This window comes from Phycodurus eques, chromosome 11 (genome assembly GCF_024500275.1).
Source record: "Phycodurus eques isolate BA_2022a chromosome 11, UOR_Pequ_1.1, whole genome shotgun sequence".
Taxonomy (NCBI): domain Eukaryota; kingdom Metazoa; phylum Chordata; class Actinopteri; order Syngnathiformes; family Syngnathidae; genus Phycodurus; species Phycodurus eques.
In genome coordinates, this window is record NC_084535.1 from 16,261,330 (window position 1) to 16,275,275 (window position 13,946).

Below are 13,946 nucleotides of genomic sequence, written 5' to 3' on the forward strand. Positions count from 1 at the left end.
GCACTTAACTTTATGTTGGACAAATACTGAATGATTTCGATTGTGATTCATTATCAGTCAATGATATGACGAGTGACGGCTTTCATTGAGTGATTGACTTGCGTTCATACCTATGGACAATTTAGAGCAAGGGTCACCAGTAGTTTTGAAACTGAGAGCTACTTCTTCGGTAGCCTAGTGATTAATGTGGAATTAAAAATAATTAAATAAAAAATAATACTTCATGTGGAGGGCTACCAGTTTGATACACCTCTGAATTGACAAATTTTGTGAAATTAGCTTAAATGATTGATCATTATTGTTAATACAATTAATAATAATAATTAATGACATTAATATAGGCGGCACGTTGGCCGACTGGTTAGAGCGTCAGCTTCACAGTTCTGAGGACCGGGGTTCAATCCCCGGCCCCGCCTGTGTGGAGTTTGCATGATCTCCCCGTGCCTGCGTGGGTTTTCTCCGGGAACTCTGGTTTCCTCCCACATCCCAAAAACATGCATGAATTGGAGACTCTAAATTGCCCGTAGGTGTGACTGTGAGTGCGAATGGTTGTTTGTTTCTATGTGCCCTGCAATTGGCTGGCAACCAGTTCAGGGTGTACCCCGCCTCCTGCCCGGGATAGCAGCTGGGATAGGCTCCAGCACGCCCGCGACCCTAGTGAGGAGAAGCGGCTCAGAAGATGGATGGATGGATGGACATTAATATATGTGAAGACACTGATCATATTTAAGATTTCTCACAAAAAATAACAACAGTGATTTTAAAAATAAAATATCAATATGCAACACTTTATTGCTATAAATTACATTAAATTTACATTTTCAAATGATTTCTTCTTCATCAATCATCACGATGACCCATCACTGGTGAGCTATATTTAGAACAGGCCTGCAGGCTACTCATGTGGTTCTTGGGAGCTACCTGATGTCTGTGGGCACCATGTTGTTGTGGTGACAGCTGTGTGGGAAGAAGCCTAAGTATCAGGAGAAAACCTACGCAAGCACGGGGAGAGCATGCAAACTCCACACAGGAACGCTGGAGCCCAGATTCAAACCACACACCTTAGCACTGTGATACAGATACTGTGCCAACAACACTGTGGTACAGTAAGCCTTCGCCTGGATCTACTTATGATATTAAAAATGTTTTTTTTGTTCATGCCTTAAACAATAGACAATAGGAATATGAAAATAAGTGTGGACATTGCTTGATACTTATTTTAATTTCCATTTGTCTCTGCACCATTATGCGAAACTTTAAAAGTCCAATTTACTTTGTAATTTAAATGCACCTTATTTTTTGTTACTGTATTTAGTTTTTTCATTGTTTTTTTTAAATTGTATTTGTATGTATTTTTTTTCATACTGTAACTTAATCTGTCCTGTACAAGACAAGACAATGATTGTATTTTATTTTTTTTAATATAAAAGATGAAACAAGGCAGCCGTCTTGTCCGAGGTCACGAGTGCTGACGAGTCACATGTTTATGCTGAGTAGTCAGCTGACTGGCAGCGATCCGCCATAAAGGCTCGAACACAAGCCTCCTCTCGCAAGTTGCTGCAACTAGAGATCCGACCACGAGAAGCACATCAGACCAGCCTGAAAACAGCGGAGTCATGCTGCTTCTAACTCTACTTTTCGTGTCCTCAGGTAATGTCGAAACAGACAAGGCAAAATGAGCATTGATATTACATACACAGTATATAAGTCACCGTGAAGACGTTTAGTTGTATAAGTACTTCCTTCAAAGGCGGAAGCGTGACAAAGTAGCACTGGTAAACTGTAAACACCAGTAGATTACATACGACCACTAGCAGCTGCTTTCACTAACTAGTTTTTGGTGTAATATCCTCGTGTTACGTTTTCGAAGTGTGTGAGTAAATTGCATGAATATTATTTATCGAGGTTATCGCAGTTAGCGGCGCTTCCTGCTAAACTGGCTTGTTAGCAGCAAAGCTAACGGCTGCCATGCCCCATATAAGTATTTGTTTTTCTTTTTCCATCCATTTGCCGTACCCCTTATAATCACTCGGGTCGCAGGAGGGCTGGCGCCTATCCCAGCAATCTTCGGGCGAGAGGCGGGGTACACCCTGAACTGGTCGCCAGCCAATCGCAGATATCGCTCATAGAAACAAACAATCGTTCGCGCTCACATTCACACCTACGGGCAATTTAGAGTCGCCCATTAACCTGCCATGCATGTTTTTGGGATGTGGGAGGAAACTCACGCAGGCACGGGTAGGACCTGCAAACTCCACACAGGTGGGGCTGGGATTTGAACCCCGGTCCTCAGAACTGTGAGGCAGATGTGCTAACCAGTCGTACGCTGTTCAGCCTGTCTTTTTTTCATCACTGAAATCATGCATGAAGTTTTCTAATCAACCGAACCGTATATTTGTTGATTTCTTATGATCCCACTACTGTATTTTTAGGTGAAAAAATGTCTTGTCCACATGTAACTTGACCTTATTTCGCGTTACTGTACTTTTTGACTCTCTCTCGTTATGCTGAAAAGGGAAGTTCTCTCAAGATCACTGACCACAAATGTTCATTTCAGCATTTAAAAAGGCACCAAAGTCCTGCTGCTGTTCTGCTATCTTCATTCCTGTTCTGCTTGGCTTGGTATTTGACTACATTTTTCAGCTACCCACAGTAAGCTGAATAATTAAGTACTTATAAATAAAGTGGTTGACTGACACATACTTTGATTATACAGTAGCTCTTTGGAGCACTTATTTTTATTGCTTAACAAAACACAAATAGTGGCATTTGGGCTTCATGTGTAAAGTGTTTATCTTTTGTCTTTTGTTTTCACCTTGTTGCATTTGTCTTGGGGGGGGGGGGGGGGGGAATCTCAAGGCTCATTCGAAGTGTTGATCCACTGAAATGGCTTTCTGTATTTAGTTTCCGTACAATCCTGCTTATTGGATTAATCGAAAGCACTCTACATCGGGAAAGTCGCTTGTTGTTGGACTCCTTTTAATTGTTTCAGGATTACATTTTTTTTTTTTGTGGAAGTTCTCCTTTGAATAAACAAACGCCATGTAGTTGTGATTCGGGAACAGCCTATTTCTGCTGTATGTGCACATGACTTAACTAAAGGGGGTGTGGGGTTTCATCCGCTTTGCTAGTCTTTTATCTGTGCAGCCACTCACTCACTCTTGCTTGCTGATATTTTTACAATACTGTCTACATAAGCTTCTATTTCCTATTGAAAACAGTGGTAAAACCCAATCTTTTTTTCTTTTAGGAAATGATCACAATCTAATTCTGTTCCAGTGTCAAACTTTCTATCATAAGGCCTTTATGAATCACACTTGCATTTTTAAGTAACATTTTCTTTAACTTTTGATATGTGGAAACCTAACATACAAATTCGTAAAAATACATTTTCTCAACCTTTTAGTTTGATGAGGGAACTGACCCCACATGGGCAAGCTTCAAAATGTTAGGCATTTTAGATAAAATGCCTGTTCACAAGTGCATCTGATGGACTTGGCAGGGGTTTGAGAAGCATAAGTTATCAAATATAGTGGAACCTTCAATGGTGAACACAATTTGTACATGACGCTGATCATATTTTAAGTTGTTCCAATTTGAAAACAATTTCATAGGAAATCATAATGAACAGTGATAATTGCCATCATAAAGCTTTAACTTGGCAGTCAATGATTCGCATAATGTTCTCAACTGCCCTTATTGTTAAATTAAAAACAAGTTAACTAGGGGTAAAACTACTCTGCTGTTGAAGACTATGATGATGATAGAGTTGGAACGTTAAATGTCGGTTTGTTAGTTGGCTTCTTATGTCCTAGCAATAGCTGTTATGATTCAGTTGCATACAGTAACTGTATGGTCAAGTTAATTTGCATGTATAATTGATACTTAAATGCATTTCCCATTATGTTGGGCATGCAGACCTTTTCCTAAACTCATTTGATTTGTTTTTTTTGTTTACACTTATGCCAACCTGTAATATTGGTGTGTTTAACTTGTGGTTCCGTATGCAAAACGTCCTTTGTAATCAAAGGCTCATTAAAATCCTGATTCATTTGGTGTTTAGTTATAGCGAAATGTGCATTACCAAAAATTGTAAAGTGCAAACTGGATGACTGTTTGGTTGCAAATACATTGAGTGGAGCAGGTAAAAGTTGAACAGGGTGAAACATGAATGTTCTTTTTTGTATTGAATCAGTAATCTATCGATGGTTCTTTTGACTCTCTTGCAGCTGTGGCCACCCCTCTGCTGGGCACGGAGTGTGCTCGTGGACCATCTTACTGGTGTCAGAATGTTAAGACTGCGTCTCTGTGTGGTGCTGTGACTCACTGCCAGCAGAACGTCTGGAACAAACCCCAGATGGTGAGACTCCTATCTTGCGCACAGTTACTTCTGTTTTCCCTTGATATAAAATATTGGAAAGCAATCAAGAAGAGACCTCTGTAACACTCCTAAAATTGTAACTTCTTTAACAGACTTTTTTTTTGTCTCTCTTAAATCAATCGTGTTCCAGAAATCCGTGCCATGTGACTTGTGTAAAGAGGTGATCATGGTAATCTTGCATGTTTTGAAGGACAATGCCACAGAGGTAATAAAGAACAGTTTATAATAAACTTTCTATACTTTTAATTATATTTCTCCCCAAATGTTAACTTATTGGTGTGATTGCAGACTGAAGTTCTTGGCTACATGGAGAAAGCCTGCCAGCTCATTCCTGACCAAGGTTTGAGTGCAGAGTGCAAGGAATTGGTTGATGATTATTACCCCGTTGTCATGGGCATCGTCATTGCAGAGCTGGTGAGTGGTGTCCTCTCACTTGTGAGGGCTTACTGCTTTATCTTTAATCGCTGAGATAAATACTTCCTTTGCCTGTATGATTGTAAAAGAAAGTCTCTTTTCAGTGAAGCGCAGAGAGCTGACCAAGGGCTTTTAATAGGGAAGTGAGTCAAAGTTGAATTAGAAACAGAAGTCGTTATGGAAGACTGAACCTCGTGACTGGCATCATTGTTACCTCTCACCTGCTTCCACATAGTATGCATCAGTGTTTTTTATGATTTTATTTTCATTTTTAGGATAATCCCGGTGTGGCTTGTGGAGCCGTTGGTTTGTGTCGCTCCCAGCAGATGGCCTTGGCTAAGTTTCATGACCAGCTCCTGTCCAATGAGATTCCACAGGTTGACCTTTCCCAGTCAGCGACGCCCTTCCTTCTCAATGTGCCTGGGCTCTTGTACCCGCAGGAAACCCCCAAACCAGAAAGTCCAGTCGAAGTACACTATCTGCTTCTTCGCTTGCACTGCTGTGAACAAGTACATTCCAACCCGGTCATTTAACCTTGCATTCTCCCTCTCCTTAGGGAAGTGAAGTTGTGTGCCAGGACTGCATCAAATTCATGACTGATGCACAAGCAGAAGAAAAGGCCAACACCTCATTTGTTAACACTCTCATTATGAAATTAGAGGAGAATTGTGACAAGTTGGGACCCGGTCTGTCAGACATGGTGAGTGCCACACGTTATCTCCTTACATGAAATACTGCTTGGATACAGGCCATTTTCTATTTTTTATTATATATATATTAACAAAAAAAAATCTGATTTCTTAAGTTTTCCCTCGCAGTATACACAGTGAATCCTCAAAGTTTGATCTGCGTTCATTTCATAATGCGGGTAAACCTTCTGATTTGTTAGGATTCCCATTGAGATTGTACTTCCAATATCGCCATTAGAAAACTTAACTCTACAGGCAATGTTTTCAAATAACTTTTAACGTTACTGTCAACATACAAATCAGAAGTTACAAATTATATTGTACATTGCAAACAAAATACTCACTTGCATGAATCTTATTGTATAACGTTGACTGTTACACAAGTATGACATCATGCGGTAATGTTTTAAACTAAACACTCGCACATTTTACCTTTTCATCACAAGTGACCAGCAGATGGCAGCAAGCTACTTCACAGCTAGTAGGGGAAGCTAACAGTCTACATCAGCAGTTTTTCCTTTTTGTCAAATCAATGGACTAAACTGCATGACACCAGATAGAAAATCACTATTTGTTCACAAATGATTGGCCAATAACTGTCCTGTTAAGTCAACAGGAATAGGAACCCCCCAAAAATGGAAGTATTAAACCGTAATGGAACTAAAACATTGTTTAACAGAACAAATATTTCTGCTAAGTCATGCACATGGCTACTGAAACGTTCTCTAATGCTGGACACCTCCAGAATGTCTGCTTTAAATGAGCCCGGTTTTTACACCTCAACATAGTGGATATTTTTCTCTCACCACAGGCCTTCATAAAAAGGAAAACACCTTCAGACTTAATAGTTTTAGTATTGTCTAGTGAAGTGTAGTTTAATAAGCAAAATGTGCGTAAGCCATACTTTGTAAAAAAATTAGTTAGAACTGCACATTTTAAGTTTTACAGTATTTGAAATTGAGATTCCACTGCAATGGAATAGAAGGTTTTAGGATGAAAACTTCATAGAACCCTTTTAACTTGCCCTTTATTCTCAACCATACAACTCTACAGATAATTTGACTTTTGTGATTTTAAAACATTAAACTGATTAGTCTTAAGTGAAACACTGACGTTTCAGTTTGTCGAGGAGTTATGTGCAACTTTAAATAATTACTAAAAAAATAAACTAAAATTTGACATGTTTCTCACTGCCTGCCTTTGTCATTCTCCTCCTTACAGTGCAAGCAGTACATCAGCCAGTATGGCAGCCTTGTTCTTCAGAAGGTCTTTTCCATGGTGAGTGAGACATCCTATTCCGCGACATATCTAAAATTCAGTTATAGAACATGCCTACTACCAAAACTGGTAGGACAATATTTTGTTCAATTTGGGGATGCTAGTCCAGTCTGGCCTGCTGATATCTTTTACCCCCCGCCCCTCCATTTTGCCCCACCCATATTTAATCTCTCCTTCATTCATGTCTTTTCTTCTTTTTTGGCTCTATGCTGCTCCTCAGGATCAGGTAGGTCTTGTATGGTTGCTACTCATTGACCTGTGCAAGTGTTACTTACCCAACACTCTAGAGACTCATGTCGGGAAGCTAGTTTCACTGTCTTAACAAAACATAATGTTTTGCTTCTTTGAAAAACCTGCTGAAGGATTGCTTGTTTTTTCACATCAAATGAACATACTAAATAGGTGTGATGTGTTCTTGAGTCTTCTGACCTGTTTGAGCAAATTAGTCAGCTGTGATTTGCATTGTCTTGAACTTATTTTACATCTCTGTTCTGATTTGGGGCTGATTTGTTCTAATACCCTTTCCCACCGCTGCATAAATACACTAGCTTGGAGAATATATGCTTTTATGCAAGGTTCCAACAAGTTGCATTTTGATAATTACTTAATGTGTGCTTGCCGATTTCAAAGCTGTGGAATTGTGTGCAGGTTATAACTTAAAGCATGAGTTCCATCCATGGCAATTTCCTGAACTTATCTTTTTCTGTCCATAGGATCCCAAGGCTTTCTGTTCCACTGCTGGCTTCTGTAGTGCTGACAAAAAGTCCACTCCCATGTTGAAGCTGCAGGCTCCCAAGATCTTGCCTGCTCTCAGTCTTGTTCCTGCCACCAAGGTGGAATCTGCTGCAAAGTTGACTAAAGTAACCAGCCCCCCCCCCCCCCCTTAAAATTTTGAAACTGTATTCCATTGTCTAAGAGATTTTCACAATGGATCCGCTCTGTGTTTCAGCCTATGGTGCGAGTTCGGGATTCCCCCACATGTGCAATCTGTGAGTTTGTGATGAAGCAGTTGGAAGACATGTTGGAAGATCAGACAACTGAGGTAAGGACGTGTACCATGTAAAGCAACGAGAGCATGAAGGTTGCAGTTATGTGGTTCCATCTCCTGCATCTATTTCAGAAGGAGGTGATTGCAGCTGTGGAGAAAGTTTGTACACATTTGCCCTCCACCCTGAGTGTTCAGTGCAAGGACCTTATCGAGACCTATGGCCAGGCCATCATTGAATTGCTGGTGCAGCAGGCCGACCCCAAGACTGTTTGCACTCTTTTGTCAGTCTGCAATGATGCCACACGTGCATATGTCCGTAAGTTCTCATTCTTCTCTACATTAAAAGCAAAATGCCCCACCAAACTATACAATTATATTTTTTTTTCCCCCCATGACACTGGCCTGAACTTCAGTTGGGTCAGATTTCAATTCACGATGAATTGACTTATAGTCACTGTCATAAAAGCATAAGCAATGTTTTCAACATTAGTTTTATTTGATCTTCACTCTGTGCTACTCCTTGTCAAACAGCACAAATTGATGGACAGAAATGCACCAGTTGCAAAAAATCCAAACCATTCTTTTGTTTCCAAAAATACTGCTTTTGTAGTGCTACTTGGGACCTAGAAAACTTAACAAAACAAATAACTCTTAACAGAACCAACAGTTTGCGCTACTGGAGTTAACCTCAGACTGGCATGACACACACTCTTATGCTAGACAAAGTACATGGATACCCCTAGGGCCGAGCGATTTTTGAAAAATCTAATGGAGTTTCCCCCCTTATCAATATTGCATATGAGCGGTGAGAAGTCTAACTTTGGAAGTTCTGCTGTTTTAAACTGCTGGATGATGTCTGATTGGGATGCATTTTGGTTCTTCACAACTTACTTTTTTAGAGTTAACATATGGTGGTCTAAAACCAAGACTCTTTTCAGATGCCCTTGATGAGACGGTCTTCAAAAGTGGTGGCTACTGCAAAGTGTGCAAGATGGCTGTCGCCTACATTGATGGAATCCTTGAAAAGAATGCAACTGAGGGACAGATTGAAGAGGCAGTCTTAAAAGTTTGCAGTTTCCTACCGGACTCTTTCCAGACAGAGGTGACGAGATTCACATTGAACTAGAAGCTGTTAATCTGACTATCTTATTTAACGTGTGTGTGTGTGTGTGTGTGTGTTGTGTCAACAGTGTGACCAGCTGGTTGAACAGTACGAGCCAATGCTTGTGCAGATGCTCCTTCAGATGCTCGACCCTGATTTTGTGTGCCTGGTAAGTTATTTTTAGTTTTTAAAATCTTCACCTTCTTGTGTGGGCCAATTAAGAAGCTTGTGTGTTTGTGTTAATAGCAAGTGGGTGCCTGTCCTGAGGCACTGCGCAGACTGCTGGGAAGAGAGCAGTGCACTTTGGGACCTTCATTCTGGTGCAGGAACATGGAGACAGCAACCCAATGCGATGTACGTCACTTGCACATACACTACTCATCAAAAATTTGGGATATTGTGCTTTCGGGTGAAATTTGAGGATGAACCAAAATACACTATAAACTTCACAATTGAACTTAATTTGACCTTCTCTAAACTTTTAAATGGACATACCCAAATGTTTAATTTCTTTTTGCGCAGCTTCCTGTTCTCTAATAAGGAGCTAAATGGCAAAATTCACAACAGGTGTTCGACCCGTAGATCAACCACTACATTTCCTTGTTCAAATTACAGTCAGCATTTCACATTTTAACATCATGAGACCAGGACAACACGCTATTCAGCTTCTTGTTAGAAAACAAAGTTGTACAAAACGCTACTGAAACATTGAACAGTAGGGTACTGTTGTACCACGTATGTTAATGTCAAACTTTTTTTTTTTTTTAAGTACCTGTGTGTGTGTGTGTGTGTGTGTGTGTGTGTGTGTGTATATATATATAGATATATAGAGAAATAGAAATAAACAGGGCTCCAATTGTGTCTTAAAGGCCAGTACACAAACGGCTGACAGTCAGCCAAGGACTGCCTGCAGGTGTGTGTGTGTGTGGAGGAGCAAATGGCAAGCTGCTGCTGCAGCATTCAGACTTCTCTTCCCGATGGAGAAACAAGATGAAAGACTCATCATTTGGAACTACTCTCTTAGCTATCCTCATAGATATTGTAGCACGTGTTAACATTAGCAGACCAATCCGGAAATCGGAGAGATGTGGAAGAATAAAAATCCACACAAATGCAAAAGAGTAACCCACTTAATAGCTAAGTGGAGAAAAGAAGTCCACTGTTTTTGTTGTGGCGCTGTACGCAATGAACAAGTGCAACAGCAGCCACTTAGTGGGTGCAGCTAGGTTTACAATGTAAGAAATCAAATGCAGTCAAATACAATAAAACTGCATACTAAAAGCTTATGTATAAATAGATTAATATAGTCATGGGAAAATATTTTTAGTTTCTTGTCCATTTTGAATGCCTGGTGCAACTAAAGGTACATTTGAAGAAATATAAATATGACAAGGAAAATAGCTCATGAGTTTGAGAGCTGATATCTAACCAATCTTCATGGTTTTCTTGACAATAACCAAAATCATGTTTCATAATACAATTAAGCTTATTCTTCAGGTAATATACAGTTAGTGGTATCAGGCATTCATCTGAAAAAGAAATTTGGGTAGGCTAACAATTTTTTTTCATGACTATATATATCTTGCATATACTGTAACAGGGTCTGAAATATCTGGTATCACATCTCCCAAAATGGTCTTTAGTGATGAATTTCCACCGCTACAATTAAGCTTATTCTTCAGGTAATATACAGTTGCAATGCATATTTTGTGCCGTTAATTTCTCGTAACTTGATGAAAAGAGTGTGGATAACTGAGAGCGAGAAAACAACAGAAATGAAACTGCGTCTCACCCCACAGCAGTGGAGACATGGCTCGCCAGCTGGACCCAGCCGTGCCACTCGTGCACGGGGACTTTTATTTTTGGGATTCTTGTCGTTGGCGGTTCATAAAATTGAGATGATCTTTCTTCAGAAAAGAGTGAAAAAGATGTCATTCAACCACCATGTCTTATATAGTGTGATAGTTTCTCCTCTCCACAGAGGACTGCTGGAGCACTGAAAAAGTGGTCACCTCCCAGACTTGGACCCTTCTCCCCCGATTGCTCCCTTTTTAAAGATGCAGAATTCTTTTTTCCTGTACCCTTCCCTAGATTTGTGCCTATCCTGTCTCAGAGGTCTACAGACTATTCCTTAGACTTCATGCTTTGTTTGTACTCTGGGACCTAAAATAGACAGGTGTCTGTCTCTCCAAATCATGTCCAATCAACTGAATTTACCACAGGTGGACTCCAATATAGCTGTCGGAACCTTTCAAGGATGAAACATGATGTACGTGAGCTCAATTTTGAGCTTTGTGGCAAAGGCTGTGCATACTTATGTACTTGTGATTTCTTAGTTTATTTTTAATACATTTTCTAAAATTTCCCCCCAAATTTGTCACGTCATTATGGGGTGTTGTTTGTGGAATTTTGAGGGGGAAAAAATAATTTATTCTATTTTGGAATAATGCTGTAACATAAAATGTGGACAAAAAGGTGAAACACTGAGTACTTTCCGGATTCACTGGGTGTGTTTTTTTTATATGATATAATTTATGTGCTGTGTGACTATTACAATATTTATGGTATTCTATCAAAACATCTATCGTGCCATTATAACCCCAAAGTGTTATTTTGATGTGTGGGCTGCCGCTGGTATTGGGTGAGCTCTGTTTAACTTGCTATGCTAATATAGCATCCCTGTATTCATTGCGTCTCACTCTCCAGGCATAAGTAAGCGATTTACACTCAGTACAATCATTTAAACTAATGTAAATGTTGGATTGGTCATGCTTGGAGAGGGTTGGAGGGCTTACATAATGATTTTTCTCCCAGGCAGGTAGCCACTTTTTGCCACGAGTTACGCCAATTTAAGCGTTTTCATTACATGATGGAAAGTTCCCCACACGTGAATCTTTCATTTTGCACACCACCACTGTCTGTGCTCCGAGTGATTGACAATCATGGCGGAGAGAATGAAAAGGTCAAAAGTGTGGTTGCATTTCTCAAAAGTTGATTGATTGTGAAAGTCACAGACTGGTGAAAATACATGTTGCCACAAGTGTAATCAATCATTTAAATGTAAGTTACAATGCTTGTACTTAAGCAACCTTAGCAAACATTAAGAAAAAGTGCACCACATTTCAAGTGGAGAAATGCAGCATTTTCAACTGCCTCTGGAGGACGAGCAGTTCGACATGTTTTCTTTTGCACTAAATAATTGTTTATATAATGTTTACTATATATATATATATATATATATATATATGGGATTTGTTACAAGATGTTACTTTTTATGTAAAGCAGTTTTTATTTATTATACATTGTTTTTGCAAGACAAGTTAATTTAAAAAAAATAATAATTTAAAAGCAGTGTTAATTGGGGTATTTTAGTGTTTTACAAAAATAATTCCTTAAGAATACCACTTAAAGTATCGGACCAATAAGCACTATTGTTAAGGGTGGTAGTATTGTTAGAATCTTAACTATACCCATCCCGAGGACTTGGTAGACATTTTATTCAAATTATGGCCCAAAACAGCGCATTGAAAAATTACTACACAAATCTCAGCAATTTTGTTTTTATTTTAGATCTCTCTGTCTCTGTGTGTGTGAGACAAAAACACCACACACTTCTTATATAATATGATTAGGCACCCATTGAGCTAATTATCTTTAGGAAATGGGCTAATTCCTTTTATTGCATAATTTTTTTTCAAGATCATCCTAATATTTTGAATTAAAAATATGTATAAAAAGTATTTGTGTCATGGTATCGTTTCAGTACAGTATCGAGGTATTTTATGCAGACGTAGTATCAAAGTCTTGACTTTCGGTATTGTGACACCACTACAGTAGGTCAAGTTTTGAGATTTGTCAAATTAAGTCCACCTGTAAAGGTTGTTGTGCCTTTTTTTTTTTTAAGTTCATCCTGAAATTTGACCTACAGCCAAATATCCCTAACTTTTGTGAGATGTATTATTTTTAGGTATGCATTTTACGAGTAACAGTATTGAGTAACAAATGAGTAACAACAAAGTGAGTAACAAATTGAAGTGGTTGTAACAGTAAACTGTCCTGTTTGTGACTGTTTTGTCTTTCAGGCTGTCGCTCACTGCAAACGCCACATGTGGGCATAGAAGAGGATCAGCGCCTACTGACACTTTTTAGGGAATTAACTTTATTGCTGCTTCCTACTTCAACTATTTGTTTGTTCTTTCCTGTACTAGACTATGTTTTACTTTTATTGTGATTTGTGGAAAGGGACAGGACTCTTTCCCCCTCTGGGGCATGTGTGCGTGTTAATTACATGTACACAGATGTGCTTTCTGAAAACAGGCCAATTTACCACTGTAAGATTGATCAGTTTGGCATATTTGAGTTGTATTCTTGTGCTTGCTGCATCTGTAGTGATGAAGTTAGGTTTCACATGTGGTACCATGTCAAGAGCAACGGGTTGTTGTTAAGGCCTTTTCTCCTTGCAGGAGCAAGCAGATGTTTTATGAAAAAATGACCGATAGATTAAACCTTTAGCAGCTTGCTGGATTCTAAAGCAAATGTAAAAAACAATTTTTCTTGTCAGTCATGTTTTATTGATTTTGTTTTGTTTATTTTAGGAGATAATAGGATGTGACATGGCCTTGAGTGTTCCTTCCATTGTTTGCACTTTCACAGCCGTTTGTAACTGGTAGTAGTTTTGTACCAAGCATCTTTCTGTTCTGCTTCATATCTTGAGCCCAGTTGTAAGGTGATCTGGAAATTATTAAAATGATCTAAATCACTGGAACTGAACGTGTCATTTACTAGTTTACTATGGACTAAGTGAGTCTGCCCAAAACTTTAACTTTGGCAACATCTAGTGGAAAAAATAGTTTGCACAACTCTACTGAAATTGTGAAACATCCTAGACAGTTTGTGCTTCAAGAAAATACGGTTTTAAAGATAAATTTGAATATTTGACATACTGTGTGGAGGATCAGGCGGCATGGTGACCGACTGGTTAGAGCGTCTGCCTCACAGTCCTGAGGACCGGGGTTCAATCCTCGGCCCCGCCTGTGTGGAGTTTGCATGTTCTCCCCGTGCCTGCGTGGGTTTTCTCCCACATCCCAAAAACAT

At 39.3% G+C, this 13,946-nt stretch overlaps 1 protein-coding gene across 1 annotated transcript; it reads left to right on the forward strand.

Moving 5' to 3' along the window:
• The first annotated feature begins 1,500 nt into the window (after positions 1-1,500).
• On the forward strand, positions 1,501-13,617 carry psap (prosaposin). Its single transcript, XM_061690127.1, has 14 exons — positions 1,501-1,650; positions 4,230-4,360; positions 4,512-4,586; positions 4,670-4,795; positions 5,071-5,265; positions 5,352-5,495; positions 6,706-6,762; positions 7,476-7,622; positions 7,712-7,804; positions 7,883-8,066; positions 8,689-8,852; positions 8,941-9,021; positions 9,099-9,206; positions 12,935-13,617. Exons 1-14 carry the CDS (start codon positions 1,617-1,619, stop codon positions 12,968-12,970), a joined length of 1,575 nt encoding a protein of 524 aa, XP_061546111.1. The 5' UTR covers positions 1,501-1,616; the 3' UTR covers positions 12,971-13,617.
• The last annotated feature ends 329 nt before the right edge of the window (positions 13,618-13,946 follow it).

What these genes read in the sequence shown, in the direction of transcription:
- psap (XM_061690127.1), top strand. Translation starts at nt 1,617, where the DNA reads ATGCTGCTTCTAACTCTACTTTTCGTGTCCTCAG. An exon ending in TCTGGAACAAACCCCAGATG is followed by an intron (nt 4,361 to 4,511) that starts GTGAGACTCCTA and finishes ATCGTGTTCCAG; the next exon opens with AAATCCGTGCCATGTGACTT. An exon ending in TGGAAGATCAGACAACTGAG is followed by an intron (nt 7,805 to 7,882) that starts GTAAGGACGTGT and finishes CATCTATTTCAG; the next exon opens with AAGGAGGTGATTGCAGCTGT.